Source organism: Mesoplodon densirostris, chromosome 20, assembly GCF_025265405.1.
Source record: "Mesoplodon densirostris isolate mMesDen1 chromosome 20, mMesDen1 primary haplotype, whole genome shotgun sequence".
In the NCBI taxonomy this organism is placed as follows: Eukaryota; Metazoa; Chordata; class Mammalia; order Artiodactyla; family Ziphiidae; genus Mesoplodon; species Mesoplodon densirostris.
The window spans coordinates 9448317-9468821 of NC_082680.1; the positions used below are offsets into that span (position 1 = coordinate 9448317).

The window sequence follows — 20505 nt, forward strand, 5'->3', positions numbered from 1 at the left end:
TATTATACATGATTAAGTCCTTCTCATATGTATTTAATTTGTAGTTATGTGTATAATGAAAAATAATATTATATAGCATTATATAGCATGAATTTTATAAGATCTCACTCAAACGATAAATACTCAGATGAATAAAAAATAGATTAGAAAAAAAGATAACCTGACCGTTCTTCAAGTATTTGGTGCAACTTAAAAGTAAGTATACAACAAAGAAATTATTAAAATAAAGAAAAATCTAAAAGGCAACTAAAGAGAAAAATATAAGTATACTAGCCCCCTATATTAAAATAATTGGTATTGTTAGGCACTAAATTTAGCTTTAAATTTCTGGCAATAAAAGCGAAAAAAGGAAATAGAATTTATTTAATTATCTTTAAAAAAAAGAAAATGCAGTAATTAAAAGAGATAAGTTCCTTGCTTGTCTGTATTCTGAAAAGTACTTATAATTTAAAATTGAAGTTGTATTCAAAAATGATTTTCTAGAAAATTCAGAAGTGAACTTTATATGACAATCATATGTCAGTTTTTGATATAATGGTGAGAACATAGTATAGTGAACTGCATTAATTCCTGCAGGGGTCTGAGCTGATGGTCAACAGAATATTATCACTATAAAGCTATGTTTATTATGGATGTGCTTTTAAAATACTTGCATTCTGTTTGTTTTCAGTGATCAAATAAGTACTACATTTCATTTCCTTTGTGGACTCATTTCAAAACAGGCACTCAGAAGGAAGTATGTAATGAGGATTAAAATTCTGGAAAATGCCTTAAGTTTTTGAAATGAAAAGTACTGCACATTTTTAGTGAGATACTATCATAGTTGAATACTGACAGCTTGAAATAGCCTTCTACAATTACAGTAATCCTTATAAATGCATGCAAATTATTAATGCATGTTTTAATGACACTTTAATACTATATTAATAATACTAATAAGGTTTCTCAACTTGAATGGCGGGCATGAGTAAAAACCACAGGAAATGAAAGGTTGGACAAGATAACACCTCATATACCCTTGGGTGCATTTATGGAGATTTCATCTTGTGCATCCACGGAAGACAGCGCTGTACCTCCACCAGAGTGGGCATCCTGTAAACCGTGTCCATTCAGGGGTGTAATAAAGTTATCTTCTTGTATTTAACTCTATATCAATCATGTGTTGATCCATAAAATTTATCTAAGTGCTTTTATTTCAAAGAATCTCCTGAGACCCTTTCAACTCCTGCCTCCTATTAAAATTGCTTTCATTAACGTCAATTGATAATTCATGTCTTCCTCATTTCATACCAAGTTCTAATTGCACCAAGGACCATGGAAGAGTTTAAAGGCTTGTATATCTTGACTTCTACCTAACATCACAGAATGTTCCAGAGACCCTTCTGGTAATGTGAAGTCTCTCTTACAAGACTGTTCTGGGCATTCAGTAGTAACAGAACTTTGTTTGGTGGGTAACAAGAGAATCCCAGATTTATTTGGGGTTGAATGTAATACATACAAAAAACTGGTAACTGATTAAAACTTTTCTCCTAATAATGATGTTTTGGCATTTTAACAAGTATTAAATTTAAGTGAAAGGTGCAATATAAACTACTTAATCCCTGGGTTCTTTAGTTGACTCTCTTCTAAAATAAAGGGATTGGAGTACAGTTTTCCTGTTGTCCTTTGATAGTCTTTGGAATTTCAGGCATTAATGGATTTGGGACGGGGAAGGGTGGAGTGTACAGAACTGACGCTTAATCCTAAACTCTTTGGACCATCACCTACTGTCCCTGCCACTGATTTAAGAGGTGGGTCCCAACATTAACTGTATTTATCAGCTAGTCTCTGGTTGCTGCTTGAGAGGATCGTCAATCATTAAAGAAATTCTGCTGCTACTCACTCTGCCCATTACTCAGAGAGTTGCCTGCATGAAAAGGAGTTTGGTTTCAAATTATCAGTTGTCACTTGGTGCATCCACCCTTGTAACTTATTTGAGACTCATCTCCTCTTGGTGATGATTGCCCCCTCATCCCTGTCCCCCGAAAATAAATTGTGGATGTCGCTGCATTCATCCCCATTTATTGGAGCATCTGTTATATGCTTACTCTAGCCTCTAGCCTCCATAGATAGAATCATGATGAGACAACCATACGTGGTCTCTGCTTATGCAGAATTTATATTCTAGTGGTGCGGGCATAATATATAAGGAAACACCATGATGGTTATAGATTGTGTTAAGCACCTTGAAGCAAATAAGCAGTATTCTGAGGTGCAAAGTAACTGTGGTGCTCTATTTTTCATTGACAATATTTACTGAAGGAAGGATGAAACAATGGACATTATTCAACCACAAAAAGACTTAAGGGAAATGCATTGTAGTCAAAGGAAACTATCAAGGGGTACCCCAGGTAGAAAGGCACCTATTGTACTCATGAAGCCAAAAAAAAAAAAAAAGTGTCTAGACTAGAGGGAGCCTTGTGGACAGTCAGAAGAGAGGCAGGAAGCAAAATTGAAAGAGTGAGCCAGAGTGAGAATGTCCCCCGCCTTGTAGCCCAGGATTTTATCCTGAGAACAGTTGGAAGACATTGAACAGTTTCCATCAGGGAAGTAACATCATCTGATTTATCCTTAACCAGATCGATTAGGTTGCTGAGTAGAGACCCACTTGGACAGTGACAAGAGAGGGGGTATCCTCATAGGATAAACAGATGTTGCAGTTGTCAACAGGCTCAGAGGAAGCTCAGTTCTGTGGCTCAGAGGAGGTGGGATGCAGGAGAAACAAGGATGTGAGATGCACATGGTAGGTAGAACTGGCAGGTCTGCTGATGGATGCAGAGTGTGGACAAGGACGAAGTAAGAAGGCCCATGGGTTTGGGCGTCCTTACTAATGATAGGTCTGTTCGGAATTGTTATTTCTTCATGATACTTGGTAGGTTGTATATTTCTTGGGATTTATCCATTTCTTCTAGGTTATCCATTTCATTGGTGTACAAGTGTTCATAGTTTTTTTAAATGCCTTTAATTTCTAAATTTAACTATTTGAGTCTTTTAAAACATTTTTCTCAGTCTATCTAAGGGTTTGTTGATTTTGTTGATATTTTTTAAAAAGTACTTTTGGTCTTGTTGATATTTTCCATTGTTTCATATTCTCTATTTTATTGACTTCTCCTCTAATCTTTATTATTTTCTTCCTTATGCTAACTTTTGGTTTAGTTTGTTCTTTTTCTAGTTCCTTGAGGTATAAAGTTAGGTTGTTTATTTGAGATCATTTTTCTTTTATAATGTAAGCATTAACAACTATAAACTTCCCTTTTAGTACTGCTTTTACTGCATCCTGTAAGTTTTTATATGTTGTGTTTTTGTTTTCATGTCTCCAGATATTTGCTAAATTCTCTTGTGATTTGTTCCTTGACCTATTGGTTGAGTTTAAGATTGAGTTCTTTAATTTCCACCTATTTGTGGATTTTCCTTTTTTCCCTCTGCTATTGATTTCTTGTTTCATTCTAAAGTGATTGATGAAAATACTTTGTGTGATTTCAGTTTTTAAAAATTTGTTTAGACGTGTTTTATGGCCTAACATGTGGCCTGTCTTGGAGAATGTTCCATGTACACCAGAGAAGAATATGTGTTCTGCTTTTTTGAGTGGAGTATTCTGCATATACCTCTTAGGTCTAAATGGGCTTTAGTGTTGTTCAAGTCTTCTGTCCCTTATCTTCTGTCTGGCTGTTCTATCCATAACTGAAAGTGGGATATTGAAGGTTCATACTATTCTTGTGTTTGTGTCTATTTCTCCCTTCAGGTCTGTCAGTGTTTGCTTCACTTATTTGGCAGTTCCAGTGTCAGGTGCATATATATTTATTATTGTTATATCTCCTTGGTGAATTGACCCTTTTATTATTATATATATAATGTCCTTCTTTGTCTCTTGTGACAGTTTTTATTTTAAAATCTATTCTAAGTATGGCCATCCCTGATGTCTTTAGGTTCCTTTTTGCATGAAATATCTTTTTCAATCCTCTCACTTTCAGACTACGTGTGTACTTAGATCTAAAATGAGTAAATGGTAGATAGCATATGCCTGGAACTTTTTTTTAAATCCATTCTGCCAATCTGTGTCTTTGTTTTCTGTATGTCTTTTAGCATTTTTGTCTCTATTTTCCTCTTACTCCATTTTTTTTTGTCTCATTGATTTTTTTGTAGTGACATAACTTCTCTTTGTGTGTATTAAATAGATGTTTTCATTGTGCTTACAACTGCAATTACATAAAATGTCTTAAAGTTATAACAGTCTGTTTTAAACTAATAATAACTTCAATCACATTTAAAAATTCTACTCCCCCCCAAATTCACGGGATTGCTTCTCTTGACACTGGATACACAATCCCTATGCTTTAATGAGACCTTATAATCTATTAAATTGAAGGAATAGAATAGCATTTATTATGTGGACTGAACCAGCCAACAGTTGACAGGTAAGGGAAAATATTTTTAACTCCACATATACACTAAACTTCTTAGACAATGAATAAAAAAGTAGTTTCTTTTCTTTGGATACTTTTTCTTAATTAAAGGGGCTTTCTTTACAGCTACTCTTTGATGTCAAGAAGATGTTTGGACATTGAACAATGTTGTATAGAAGTCTGAGTGTGCAGGGTGACACATGTAGGTTTAGATCTATGTGATCATGACATTTGACATTTACTTCATCTATTGTCATCCTCCCATCAGGTCTCCATAGGTGAAGTTGTGATTTCTTTCACCTGTTTTCCAGCACATTGTCTGACCTTTAATACAATTTCTGGATTATGGGTTTACAGAGATTGTGAACAACACTTCTGTCTTAGGGTGTGCTTATGCAAAGGAATGGTTCTTTAATTGGTTACAATGAACAATATACTTGACAAATTTTTTCATTTCAAAATGAAGGAGTAGCCAATATTTTCCCTATAGTGTTTATGATGACCTGTCATGTACCTAATGCTCATGTTTCTACATATCTGTCCTTCGACCTCTTTGCAGCTGCCAAATAATCCAACTCTATTGATCTGTCCATTTGGTCTGCTTTCCTCTTTCTTTGATTATTATATTCATTATTGTTTTAAGCTGTCCAGTTAGAACAACATATTTTTTTTGAATTGTGAAGTTTGAAAACCATACACAATGGCAGTTGAAATGACGACAATGATAAGTTGAAAAACAAAATGTTCGAACTTATTTTTTATTTTTATTTTTTTTGCGTTACGGGGGCCTCTCACTGTTGTGGCCTCTCCCGTTGTGGAGCACAGGCTCCGGACGCACAGGCCCAGCGGCCATGGCTCACAGGCCCAGCTGCTCCGTGGCACGTGGGATCCTCCCAGACTGGGGCACGAACCCGCGTCCCCTGCATCGGCAGGTGGACTCTCAACCACTGCGCCACCAGGGAAGCCCCTCGAACTTATTTTAACTATATTTACAAAGGTCCTGCTTATCCTGCTCTAAATATTGGACAAAAAAATGCATGTTTATCATGTGTTTCAAAATCAGAAAGTATCTTTATCTTTTTAGTATTCCAAATTGTAGTTAGAAATTTTATGGCAAAAGTATTTTAAATGTATTTTTTTAGGGTCAAATAAAAAATAAATGATGTACAGTAGGAGTTCATGCCAATCTGTAATGGGAAAAAAAGGTGAAATTGAAATTAGTTGCAGTTTATTTTCTAAAGTTATAAAGGAGAGGGAGATAAATTAGATTTATATCAATAAAAAAGTTAAAGGTGTAAGTGATGGTATTTTTCCATATTTAGCAATTTTATCATCTATGAAAAACCCCAAATGGCTTAAAATTCTGTACTAGGAATAAAAAATGTCGTCACTTAATTAATGCATGTGGTGTTTTATAGTTTTTAGTGTATAGACATTTAAGGAAAATCTATTTCAGCTTAGAAAAACATGCTACACCTCACACCTGCTCATCCCAGACAGAATCCATGTGTTTCATGGCTTGAAATTATCCCATTTATATACAGTGGTGCCCATCCAGTGTAATTTCTATAGCATCATGTTCTCAAATGAACAATCTCACTGATGATGAGAAATGAAGACTCTTCTCTCTGTTTCATCCTCTCAGGTTTCAGGGTAAAGTGAGGCAAACTGGTGATTCTCAAACTGTAATGCATAAGAATCACCAGGGATGGTGTTAACAGGAAGATTCTGGTCCAGTAGTTCTGGGATACCCAAAGTGTGCATCTCTTAGAGGCTCCCACACTTACCATACTTTGAAAAGCAGGGCAGTGGAGGAAACTGTTACCTCACCCAGGTGGGCAGGTGGGTCTGCACACCTGCATCTGGGAACCTCGGCCTGCCCATCTCACTTTGCTCTGCCTTGACCTTATTGTCAGACACCAGAGTCTACATTAAGGTTCTTGTGAGGATTAGAGCAACGTGATGCAGCCAGGAGAGTGACTGGCAAACAGTACTGTCTTCGTCCCTTGTCTCCAAGGGACTGCCTGTCCCTTGATTTCTCCAGGTGCTGCCTGTCCAGACCCCAAGGCTGCCTCGTGAGTTGGCACTGCACGGAGTGACACCAGCTCCTGCTCTCAGAGGCAGCCCTTGCATGCTGTTGCCCATCTGGAAATTCTTAATAATTTCATCTCTGACCTTGAAGTCTGATGGGGACAGTGAAGCATGCACACGAGCAGAGGAGATGTGCCAGCTGCAATGGGTGCCCACAGGTGTGGACCCAGTCCTGAGGGCAGGGCAGGCAGCACGTGTCCTCATTGTGCACTGGGACCCACAGTTGTGTGGCTGCATAGACCAGCCTTCATGTCCTGGAAGAACAATCGTCCCCTCCCCCAGCCCCGCCCCATTACTCAGAGTCCCAGTCAGTTAGTTAATCTGATTAGCTCCTTCATGTTAATGAAAAGAACAAGAACCAAAGTCTCAGTCCAAGGGCACGTGAAGGATTTTAAGCTGGTCTGCTCTGAAGAAGTCCTTCTCTCCCATTTCTCACCCTGGATAACCTATTAGTGCTTGGTAACTTGGGATGTGAGAAAAAGATGTACTAGAATCATGGAAGATTATTAGCAATCACCAAATCTTTAGCACCATTTCAAATACATTTTTGATTCTATAAAATACCACAGCTACATATTTTGATTATTCATGTGATAAGGGTTTATACAAATAAATATCAATGTTAAATGGTCCTTGGCATTCATTGATCTGATATTCTAAGCTGAATTCCAATATTATATGATGCATTTTAAAAAATTTTGTTAGTGTCTTAACTAAAGGCAATTCCATCTAGGAAAGTGTCTGGTTACAGCTTTAGGGCCTGTAAATATTGGTCCTTTTTACCTAAAGAACAAACTGTTCATGAGAATTTTTTGTTGTTGTCTTTAAATGAGAAAGAGAGAGATTGAATATAAAATATTTGTTCTCATATTATGTTTTTCCAGAAGGATAGAATTCCGGATTCATACTTAAAATTTTTGAAAAAGACTGCTAAGTAGGCTAGAAAAACAAAAAGCAAGAGAGCCATATCATGGGGATTTGCATATAATAGGAAAGTTTCCTTAAAGACCTTTTAAAATGTGTATGCATTGGAATTGGAGTGTTTTACACTAAATGTGGAAGTAACAGATTTTATTCTTTAAAGAAATTTCTTTACACAGTGGAAATGAAATAAATTAATATTTAAGATTTAGCTCAAACTGATTGAAAGTTAATGTCTTCTTGGTAGACAAACAAGAGAGAGAGTTTTTGTTCATTTCTATAGGAGGAGAGCAATAGGAAAACGCTCTTTTGCTATTCAAATGGTAAGAATATTGTTCATTTTACATAGCTTGTAAGTGTTTTTCTTTACGTTTCCCCAGCCGTAGGTCTTGCTGCTTGCCAAGAGCCAGCCCTTCCCAGCAACAGCATCAAAACAGGAGACCGATACATGGTGAACGATGTGCTGTCCTTTCAGTGCGAGCCTGGGTACACGCTGCAGGTATTTTTTTTTTTTTTTTTTGAGCTTTTGGTAGTAGAGGGGCTCAGCATGGTAATCCTCAGCCAGCTCACTTAAAGACAACGCCCTAGATTTGCACCCAGAGACCTAATCTAGTTTCTCTCATTCAGTTTGTGAATCAAAGTAGTCATATTAAACCATGCATACAGGTAAATTTAATGATGATGCAGAAATAGCTTCTAAATGATAAAGCATCCTTTTAAGGTTGAGCATATTATTTTCATAATACTTTTATTTCAAAATGTATATTCTCCCAATAACTAGATAAAATTCTAAGGGACCAAGCATTGACACAGTCTCCTCAACAGTCCTCTCCTGGCAACCCGATTATTGGGTTGGCTCTGAATCCCATGCTTGTCCTGCATTGCAGACTGTTCTTATGATTTAGTTCAGTAAATCTTCAAGTGCCTAGTTGTGTGCCAGGTAAATATGGTGCTCAAATAATAGGGTTAAGTGCTTTTCAAGAAATGTTAAGCAGAAGTTTTTATAGTCTTTTATTTTTTTAATTAAATTTGTTTATGTAAAGTTTTAATACACATTTTACAAACCAATGTATAGCAACATGAGTCATGTTTCTGTTATTTGTTTTCTGGGTTAGCCACAAATAAGCATACTCCCAGAACAGTTTATCTGTGTCCTCTAGCATAATCCACATATAATTCTCCCTACCAACAATGAATACTGAAATCTAAACATGTATATTCCAAAGTCCAACAAACATATTTAAGCCTACTTAGGTTTCTACACTTCAGTTAATTCAGGTAATAGAGTACTTTTTGCTGTATGTTTATTACAACACTGAAGCTGAAGGTGTTTCAAGAACATTATTTTTAGTTGTATTCTGTAAGTGACTTAAATACAACCTGGAGTACTCATCAGAAAGAAGTTTCACAGATACGGCAGTGAAGTGACAGCATTGCTTACAGTCCCTTTCTGTGTGCTGGGGTAAATATCTTGCAAAACTGAGACCAGTTAGAGCAGCAGCGGCAAACGCTGGAAGCTGATGGCCTGCCCGCCAGGTGCTTCACGTGCGGAGCCTGTGTTGCTCTCAGTCAACTTCATGGTGTGGCACTGGGGGCGCATCTTTCCCTAATGGGGAAGGGGAGTGAGCCAGTGCCTGAGAGGAGAGGGTGGGCAGACGAGCTGGCACATCTGGAGGGACCACCTGCAGAAATCAGCGTGGGTCTTAAGTTTGAGAAAATACCAGTAAAACACCTAACACACTTCAGCAAACAAAAGCCAGTATAGCTATTATTATAAACAAACATCGGCATATAAAGCCACCTTCATCAAAACAACCTACAACCTGCGTTCGTAGATCTTGGTGGGTATCACAGTGATTGCTTTGACTCTGCAGAAACATGGGCAGAGACTTGGAAAGTAGAACAGGAGTTACTGAAGAAGCTTTGCCAAAACTTCTTCCATGGAAACAAGCTTTTAACCAGGCACGTCGAGGCCGTTTTAACTGATTCTTTAAGACAGAAACTTCCTGTTTCACGTGTTACAGCGGAAAGAATTATAAGTCACATCCCAGGGGTTTCATTTAGAGGAATACCTTACTCTATACTGACAAGCCGTTTTTATGCTTTTTGGGTTTTTTTTACTTCTTTGTAAATTGACTTAAACCATGTAAATATCACGTTGTCTCTCTCCTCTCCCAAATCCCCACACGTTAACACTTTCTCTTACTCACGTGTGTTCATCTTTCTACACGTTTATGACAGCACTTTGCAGTTACTGTCAGCATCCTTTTATAAGGAAAACTTCTATAGCCCTCAGAGAAGAAACTAGAAAGGGTTATTTAGTAAAGACATTTCTTACAATGAATTGTTTAATACGCTGCTTAGAGATAAAAGCCTGCAGACACACATCTGTAGAGTCCAGTCAGGCCACTTAGCTCTGGTTTTCAAATGCAAACTAAGATTTTTTTTTCTTTATAACAGTTTCAAGCATTGAATTTACAAGCTGTGACTGTCTCTCATTCACATGAGTTAAAAAGGATTCTGGACTTTTCTAAAAAGTTGCTAACAACTGGGAATTTTGGTAACACATTAGTATATTTGGAATGACAGCATGCATAAATTACATATTATTCATGAAAAGAATTGTTCCTTTTATGGTTTACATACACATGTCTATAAATGCATCTGCCTAGTGAGATTCAGGCATAAAGTGGCAGAGACAGGATACATCAAATGTCAGTCCCGGGTATCTGAATGATAAATGATTTCCTTCTCTCTAGATTTGTTTTACTGTTCTTTTAAAAGATGAAAAATGAAAATTCCCATTTGAAGCTAGTAAATAAATACACAGATTCCTGTCTTGTTTTGGATCCATTATAAAAATTTCAGCTGGAATCACTAATATGAAATGTCTTTGCTGAAATCAATAGCAGAATGTGACCTAGATTGGTAATAAATGACCATTTTATTGGTAGTCTTCCATAAATATCTTTAAAGGCTTTTGTACTTTATGTTTGTCCAAAATTGAGAAAGAAATTTATTAAAAATAATGTAATAGATCAGAGAATGAGGAGATGCAGAGCATGAAATTTGGCAGGAAAAGCATTATCCTGCATGTCTTCTTTAAGTATAAGTGTAGTCTTCCTTTACTGTAACAACTTTTAAGAATATTAGGAAGTAGGAGAAAATGAGTTTTGTGGCACGTGAATTGAGTATGAAACCTTCCAAAGCTTGGGGAATCGGTTTGTCATTGATAACTGCCTTAGTGCAAATTCTTGTTTGATGTGTTCCCAATATGGCTGGGATTATTTAACATGAATTAAATATTTGTTTTTCAACTGCCTCTATGCCAATTTTGTTTGGCAAATGGAAATTCACAAGATAAGTATGCATGGCACATAAAACCACCAAGTCACAATACGGAAAAAAGTAAAAATAAATAGTCTGCACACAGAGGTGCCCGTTCACTACCTTCTCTTTCATCTTAAAAGAGATTTTAGCACGAAACACTGAGAATTTAACCTGCTGCTGTTTAATTTTTAAAAGAGTAATAATAGGACAGATTTTTTGAAGGTTGAAAGTTGAAAACTTTATATATTTAGAGGATAAGGAGACCCTGAATGATGAGGATTAATTTCATCGCAGACACGTTAATTTGACAGCTGTGAGGCTGTCTGATAATAAAATGAATATTAAGTCTTCCTTTTTCTCCAATAAAGGAAGAACTGACCCAGTTCTTTGCTGAACCGTAAAGGTCATGTGAGTTGCACTTGAACCGTAGGCAACCGTGAAAGTTAACCTTTGTATGAGCAGATTACTTACCTTTGACATGTCACCCTTCAGATCAATACCTAGTATTTCCTAATCATTTTCAGCCTCTCAGACCAAAAGCTGTAACTTTTGATGATTACAAAAAAGACTTTGACCAATTCAGTTCAACATTGTAAGCATTAGGGAAGCATCCTGGCAGAAATAAAGACCGTTGAAGGGGACATTACAAGATTTTGATTTCAGTGACAAGAAACACAGTGATTATGGATTTCTTTTTCTATTTTAATTCCAAATATGAGATTCATTAACACACATTAGTAGATTTCATGAGTTCTGATTTTTTTGCATTTGTAATTAATTCAAAAAGGGAAAACCAAAGAAAGTACAGATGTTCTCACAAACATTTAAGCCTTAAATACTCTATGTTCAGTTATGTGAGTTTTATTTCATTTTCTCTTGAACAGGGCCGTTCCCACATCTCCTGTATGCCAGGGACTGTTCGTCGCTGGAACTACCCGTCTCCCCTTTGCATTGGTATGGACATGCCTTCCGTCATTGGGTCTCTGTGCAGATTATCAGTAACGTAATGGTGATCTCCTTGAGCCACTTTTGAGCTCAAAGATGCACTTTTAAATTCCTTTCGAACATTTGTTACATGATGATAACATAATAATGCTGTTATTGGATTGGACAAGCATCTTCTCCCCCTGGATGTGGCTCCTCAGCTTTTCCAGCATCTCTGGACCAACCAACAGGGATTAGATGCAAGCCTGCTAGCTTGAGGCACTAAACGCACAGCACATGCATATCAGAAGCCAGTGGATTAATTCATGGCAGGAATGAATGTAGCTGGTCTGAGAGTCTGAGAAGGGTTCTGTGTACACCTTTAGCCTCAGGAAAATCACATTTCCAGAAACAAAATTGAGAAGTACCAATAAGTGATGTGAAGTTGGAGGGACAGTATTTTATATCAAAAAGTATTTGATATCAAGGCAGCCGCCCTTGTGGAGGGACTCACTGGGACTGGGATTCAGGCACAGAGCATCCGTCTCCCTATTTATTTTTAAATGAAGAGCTTTCCCTTAAACGTGGGAATTTAAATATTTTAAGCTTTGAAATAAAATCAACTCACAGTGGGTATTCAATCAAATGATATGTCATTGCTGACACTCTGTATTATGTGAGGAAATGTTTTATTTGAATAGTTTACTTCTATTAGACAAATATAATTAATTGTATCTTTTATTTTACATGTTTCGTATATTAGCAGATGTCAAAGATGCATCAACTTCCATAACACTTGCTTGCTCCTAATTCCTTACAAGGTATAGAGGAAGTTTTTTCATTGGAAAACTCACAAACATCCCACAATAAATTTCAAAGACTTATTTGAGAGATTGAAAGTTTTTTTAGCTGTTAGCTTTAGATTAATCCAAGCTGGGGGATTTTAGGACTAGAAATCCATGAAGAGATAGTATTTTACTAATAAGTTCTTGGAAATCTCAAGTCCTGATTTTTTTAAATAATAGTATTAAGGAGACAATTTACAGCAAAACACTTCTCTACAAGTTACTGAGTGTCAAGCATCATTCCCAGAGCTTAACCGATATTAACTAAATTGAACATCATGACAAGCCTCAAGGTGGCCAAGCCATTTGCCAGGGCCCTGCACCAAGCTGGCATTCCCTGTATCATGGGATCCCTCCAGTGGGACATGGCCTGTGCCCTGGAGTAAAAATCCCATATATTCTTACCAAAATATCAGGAATCTGTATAAAATAAGATATATAAACCCAGTTAAAACCCCAAGATCCCTGGCTCTTTTATAAAAATAAGCACCTTGTTCTTTAGCCATACCATTGTACCAAAAACTCTTTGAATATGCTGTTTAACCATAAGAAAGGGCCTGGCATGGAGGGGTTTCCCCAGCAGGAGGCAGAAGTCAGGCTACCAAATGATGGTGGACAGATGAGCGCTGGGAAGAAGGCTGAGACTTGAGGGTTATACTGAAAATCTCGGTGGGATCGTTGGACAGATGTAAAATAAGAGAAGCCCATTGATGGAGTTTTTTAAATATCACAAAGGAAAAAAGATTGATACACAGCTTTGGGGGGCTCTGTTTGTACACCCATCCAATGGTTCTTGTCTTTTGAGATGAACAAAAGAATGTGATCACATACAGTGATAACTAAGTACTCAAGGAATTAGGTTATCATCCTTGTTTGACAGGAGGTGCACTCAACATCGAGACCCCTTTCTCTCTCTCCCAGGACAATGATAGTTGTCCTGACTTAAAGGTGTGAGTATTGATGACAACTCAGAACCTGAAAGTCAATCGGATGCCTGACCAAAATGCATTAAATTGACCAAGCTTTACTGGGAGCCTCTGTGGACCAGAAGTAGATAAACTGAAGACCTGTCTTTGTCCTTAAGCAGTGGACACTCAGGAGGGAGAACTACACCCATAAATAACTAAAGGGCATCACATTATGTATGTGCTGAAATGAGGTGCAAATTCGTTTCTGAAGACTTGCTTCTAGGTAGCATGGTCCCATAGAGTGGGGGGAGTGAATTGTCCTTGCCGGAAAATGATGACACACAGCACTAACTCCCCTTGTCTGGCTGACAGCGACCTGCGGGGGGACCTTGAGCAGCATGGGGGGCGTGATCCTGAGCCCCGGCTTCCCGGGCACCTACCCCAGCAATCTGGACTGCACCTGGAAGATCGCCTTGCCCACTGGCTACGGTGAGTGAGACACTTTTTTTTTTTTTTGCGGTATGCGGGCCTCTCACTGTTGTGGCCTCTCCCGTTGCGGAGCACAGGCTCCGGACGCGCAGGCTCAGCGGCCATGACTCACGGGCCCAGCCACTCCGCGGCATGTGGGATCTTCCCGGACCGGGGCATGAACCCATGTCCCCTGCATTGGACTCTCAACCACTGCACCACCAGGGAAGCCCAAGACACTTTTTAATTCCTCAAAATTCAACTTTTTAATTTTTATCTTGGAAAGAGTTAGGCTGAGTGAAAAATGGGCCTATTCTGTTGACATAACTGTGTCTTTAATTGAAAGTGGCTTACAGATTTAAATAAAGCTTTGGCAGAATAACTTTGAGAACAGAAAGTTACTTGAAAAATCAATTCAGCTGTGCAAGACTTCTCAAGGCAAATTAAATTAGTTGAATGATGATACAGTAGGCACATGAAGTGCAAAATGTAGCATCCCTAATTCAATTATCAGTCTCTTTATAACACTGTCTTTTATAATGTATCACTGGAATTCAGTAATGGTGGTAGTTTCTTTTGAATAATTTTTTAGGTTTTTTTCAGGTTATGACTCATTCTAGTATTGTTCTATAAATTTTTGTTGTTATAACTTGCATTGATTTAGGTTTATGAAAATGGCTTTTTATCATATTTAGTTATGAACTTTCAGGTTACCTACCTTAAATAGTTCATAATTTTAATTGTTATGTACACTAAAATCCCATTCCGGCCTGCTTCAGAAATCCACAGTCTTTGTGAAATTTTGATTCCCTATCATGCCTTTCCTTGTCTGCCTCATGATGTCCTTATATTGTAGTTCATTAATTTGGGTTTTCCCCACCTGTAATTTTCTCAAAAGTACACAGTATGATAGGGGTGCCAAATTAGATACTCACAGAATGTCCCAGAATGTCTCAGAGTAATTGAGTACTTACGAATGTTAGTTGAGTGATGAATGAACATAAGCATAAGTGGAAATCGTTGCCCTAGAAGAGGATTATATTTTTTAAGTTTTCAAAGCTCTGCCTTAAGAATCTGTGCCAGGAGGGCAGCAGGAAAGGGAGGGCCACCTGCTCAGCTGAGAGCCGCCAAGAGGGTGGTGGGTGTGAGGCCACCAGGGCAAGGGGCAGCATGGAAGGGACCCCCCCCCAACTGTGGAGAACACACGTGAGGTTCATGTCCACTGAGTCCTTGAAGGGGCCACCAGAGTGTGGGGATAAAAAAGGGGAGACAGTTCACAGAAGGGTCACAGAGGCACTCTATTTCTTCCAGGTTTTTTAGTTTTGTTTTTTAAATCCTGAGCTCTCTGAACATAGAGGCTGTAATTGTGCTCTGTGGTAGATGGAACAAAAGCCTTTGCCTTTAACCAACATTGGCTCAGCTATCCTCCAAGCCTGGTCTGTTTTCTCACCCTGGGGATCTGAAGATCTGGACATGGTTGGTTCAGTGTTTGTAGTCAGGTGTCAGGATCGGAGTTGTAGGTGACCCAGGAGGTTCCAACAGGGTCTTAGCATCTCGAGGGTCACAAGCTTATAAGGCGCGTAGTGACAGTTCACTCAGGCTACTGCATTGAGTGAACTTCCAGGAGCCTCGTCTTCCTCACCTCTAAAAAGGAAACAACCACACAGGGTTACATGAGGATTCACCAAAACAACTCGGGCGAGAAATTTAGTGCCGGGCTTGGCATGTCGTAAACAACAACAGCAAAAAGCTAGCTGGTTTTTAAATTGTTGCTGCAAATAGTTCCCACTTTTCTTTCAAACCTCATTAGAAACATTTTACTCATGAATGGATATACACATTTTATTTTCCCAACTTTACTGTTCTGTGATTTGAGAAGGCTGTTGTTGTTTGTATGTTGTTTGGCATATTTCCGTATGTTGCTCACTCACTGATAAACCAACATGCAAGACAGTAATTCAGGAAAAAAAAAACAGTTAGATTGTCTGACCTCATGATCATGATCTATGAACCTAAAAAAAATTTATTTGAAGAAAGGTCAAAATTGTAAAAATATTTATGAAATGTTACAATTAAAATTATTTGTCTTTAAAATCTGCGATATTGCCTAGTATTGGGCTTTAAAAAGCATCTTGAAGAATAAGCAAAAAGAAACCTTATGTCTTAAATTCTAACTACATGCAAAATAGTATGACTGTCCCTAGCTTTTTAGAATCGATGTAGTTATGCTTCGGAATAATTTGCTACAGATTAAATTTAAGTACCACACCAGGTTTGTCTGTGATAAATTTTATAATCTATAAATATACTTCTAAACATGAAATTATACATTTGAATTTAGGGAAGAGGCATGTACATTCCCGTTTCCTGTATTGTCAGTTTGGGTTTGGGTTGCTCAGGGTGTTCATGATTATTGTACTAGTAATTACTGTGTAGGTGACTGCAATTCCCCCAGCCACCCTGAAAAACACACATATGCAGAATATGAGACATCAGTGCCTTTTCTTGAAAAAAAATAGGTTAGATGCCTTTCATTCATGGAGGATTCTATTGCTGTGTTTTGGATCTTTCCATACGACTGAATATGCATGGGACAACCTGATAGATATCCGACCCATTCGTTAAGCAGCTACCAGCTCCGTCAAATAATTCTTCTGATTAATCCTTCTTCCGTCCCACATGCCATGGACCAGTCAATAGCTTAATTAAATAGACAAAATGATTGGTTGCTCTGGCATCACGTGAAAGCCACCTTGGTCTCCCCTTGCTAATTACTCATCCCCCCGGCAGCTATTTCCTGCATCCAGCCTCTGTGAGGGCCTGCGATCAAGGGACTTTGTCTAAGGAGTGGGCAGTGTATATGGTGGTTCCTCATGTCTTTGAGCTCTGAGGTTAGCTGAGTAGAAATCCTAGTTCTGTCAGTGACTGATGGTATGAATTTGCCCAAGTTATCAACATGTTTTTGAACCTTTGTCCCTTATCTTTAAAACGAATACAATAAAATATCATTCTCCGGCAGCCGTTCGGAAGTAATGCAAATGCCTGATATGGAGAAGGCACCACTTAACTGTTAACTGCTTTTAGTTTCTAAGCCAAATGCTCTAATGATTTCTATGTTGTTTTCTTTCCTTTCCACAAATTTGGGTTGCTGTTTTGTGTGGCTTTGGCGTGAGCTCAATCACCACAGAACTTCTATCTCTATTTTCTTGAAAATTTCTAAAGGCATAATTAACAGAAATGAAATCAAGTTTTTCTACTTTACCATTACTTTTTTTTTTAACATCTTTATTGGAGTATAACTGCTTTTTATATTTAAAACCCACTGCACTTATACTGCACACCATGAGGTCCAAATTGGCCATGCCTTTAAACCACCTAGAAATCTAAGGAGGATGTAAAAGACTCTTTAGACTATCCACTGAATTCTAAAACTATTAACTCTTTTGCTATATGTTTATTATGCACAGAAGATATAAAATAGAGCACTTTACTATTCATAGGTTCTATCAACTAAGAGACGGGAGTTTAACTCTGAGGCCATGGTCAGGTTACTATTCAAAGTATTGTCAAAATCCAAAGTCAAAATTTTTTCTGCAGGTGCCTTTTACTGACACTTAGTTTTCAGTGTGTAATGACAATCGGTGTAAATTCCACCCAAGATGGGCATTCAGACTGGTTTTCTTGTTGCAATGACACGTTTTTGGTATTCTGTGTGATAAGAAAAGAATAATTAGGTTACGCTTATTTTAATCTAAACCTTCATTTTGGCTTCTTGATGTCAAACTGGACACAATTTGCTGAAAATTAGATAGCTAAAAATTCCATTCTGAACCAGATTAGAGCTGGGCTTGGCTCTATTTCCTGATATGTATTAGGTAGTTTGATATGTGGCTGGATACTTTATCCTGCTTAATATGCTAATTTTTTTCATAAAATTATAATTGTCATAATTCCATTTCCATTTCAGGTTTAATTCCAAATCAGTAAAAGGCCACGGTCACTATTTCCTTTGCTTTAGAGATATTGGCCAGCTTTCCCTTTTTTTGCCCCTTGATCTGCTTGCTGTCTCTCATTTCTTTCTTGACTGGGTCATTCTGTGAATTTCAAAATGCGTCTCTGGATGAATACATCTGACGTCTGCATATGCTTATCTGAAATGAGCCTATTTTAAGCCATTTCCCTGCTATTTGATTTTATACCTAAAAAGAGAATATGTTTTTTAAGTGTTCTAATCTTGCCCTAGTTTCACATCCTATCTGGTACTTTTAGGACGTAAATAGAAATATCAGTAATTCAACATTTGTTTTTGATTATTATTGTGTCAGCTTCTGTGTTCTTCCTCCTGGTGAAGAATGTGATGGGTATTTTGAAACTCTGTAGACCACAGGGGTTCCGTGGCCTCGATGTAGTCACCAAAAAAAAGAAATCCATTAGTATAGTTTATTAATTAGCTAAAAAAAAACCTCTTTTTCTTATCAGATTTATGGACCAGGCCACAAAAGAGAACTGTATTTAATTCAGCAGTGGGTGAGGGACTAGATCAGATACTGTTGCGTGACTTAGGAAGAGGTTCAGACTGTCACAGGAGACAGGTCAGAATTGAAGGGCTGGGGACCACTAGCCCTGCCTGCTTTCCTTCCTTCTTTGCTTTCTCCCTGTCTCTCTCTCTCTTTCTTTTTCTCTATCTTTATCTCTCTCAATCCTTCTCTCTCTCTTTCTTCTTTTCTTGCTTCCAAATTTCTTTTGACCAAACGTATTTACTGGGATTTAGGAGAAAATGAATTAGCTCACTGATGTCTCTTCAACACTTTTTAATATTTGCAGAAATGTTTTAAATTTATAGGTTTGTTCCATGTTGGCCGTCTGTTGTGCCTAGTATTAGAATGGGCAGGACAGCCACAGGCTGTGCTGTTCCTTCTCTGGCTGCTCATATGTCGCCAGTACATACGTTTGGACCATATGTTACAAATTGAATTACTCCTTCCAAAAAGGATTCCAAAGTTTGGTTGCTTTGTTAAAGATGTTTTTTCATTGTAAGTCTTTCTTCTGCTTTTCACTCTCTCGGTCTCTTCGTGAAGTATTCCACATTCTACTTCTTCCAGTCTTCTCTATCACACTAGGTTGAACAATTTTAATACAAAATTATTTTCTCCAAAAAAATTGTACTATTTTTAACATGGTGATATCATTAGCTTTTGACTAGCATGTTTTCATGCTAAACCAGAGGACATGAGGGCTCTGTCAATTGGAGTTGGTGTCCATCCAACTCTGCCTCTCCCTGTGGTACATGGGACGTAACACCCAGCCTTTCTGAGCCTTAGTTTGCTCACCTGTGAAATGATGGTCATAACAGTGATTACCTGATAGACTGAACCCCAAGAGTGACAGGTGGCCTTACACTCTGCCCAACCAGAAAGGCCATTATTTACTCTTTTGTTCCTCCTCACAAGGTTTTCTTCATAATTGATAAAGTTGTGTTTCTTGGATGATTTTAAATTTTATTGAGTACCTTTAGGTTGTTCTTCCCTATTACTCTTTGCATGAGCTTTTCTTCTTTTTTTTTTACTGAATTCAGGCTTTTGATAGCTGCGTTTTCCATCAATACTAAGTAGATATGTTACTTTAAATTCTCTAGGTATTTACACTTAAGTAAGGTAATCCATGTTAACATGATCTTTAATATGATAATTTCAATATCTTTAATTTCCTAAAACCTAGGAAACATGTCAAATATATTAGATGAAAAGGAAAAAATAAAGCTCTTTTTATCTATCAAGAACAGGAGAAGAATAACACAAAGTAAAGCTTTCCTCATATGCTGAGAGAATGATCTACAATAGCTGTTGGTATTCTCAGTTTAGGCTTTACAAAGCTAACTTAATTGCCTGGATTTATGCAAAAGCTAATGTTTTTGGCATTCTAAATAAACTTGAAAGTGAATTAAAATATTTCAGACACAGTAGTCAACTAAATTTTCAACAATACCACAATGCCATAGCAAATAACTCTAAATTATTTTGATTTTGATTTTGATTTTCTTCTAAGTTATCATGGTAGTTTATCTGAGACACAGATCAGTATGATGCTAGCAGTAGGGGTCCTTCAGACAGTCTTTGTATCTTGCCCTGTGCCAGGCTGTTAGATTGAATTGTGAGAGCTAGAGTGGGGTTGATCCGAGTGGGTTTCTTGCAAACATCAGTAATTTGTTTTGCAGGCACTATACAATTGAAACAGTCACTTACCAAACTAAGAAATTTCTTGTGCAATGGTATGCCCTTCCATTTAAAAGCCACTTTTAAAGATTGTTGCATTTTGTTTGATCTGTATTGGCTTCTTCCTTGATAAAGCCACAAATTAAGGATGATTTGACGTACGATTACAACCTTGTGTTTCTGGTTGTAATGATTATAATAGCAGCTGGACAAAATCACTGCCATATATGTGGATATAAGTCACCATTCTAAGAATTATACCTGCATGTCTCTGTGATGCAATGCTGGTAACACCCGTATTTCACAAATAAGTTGACTTAGGGGCATTTACTACATGGACAAAGGTCACATAGCTAGTAGGTAG

At 37.6% G+C, this 20505-nt stretch overlaps 1 protein-coding gene across 1 annotated transcript in view; it reads left to right on the forward strand.

Moving 5' to 3' along the window:
* Positions 1-20505, forward strand: part of CSMD1 (CUB and Sushi multiple domains 1) — a 1461432-nt gene that overhangs the window by 1291059 nt on the left and 149868 nt on the right. The window contains exons 40-42 of the mRNA XM_060085850.1: positions 7835-7953; positions 11669-11738; positions 13834-13950. Coding sequence (XP_059941833.1) covers positions 7835-7953; positions 11669-11738; positions 13834-13950 — 306 coding nt within the window. The remainder of the gene's footprint in view (positions 1-7834; positions 7954-11668; positions 11739-13833; positions 13951-20505) is intronic.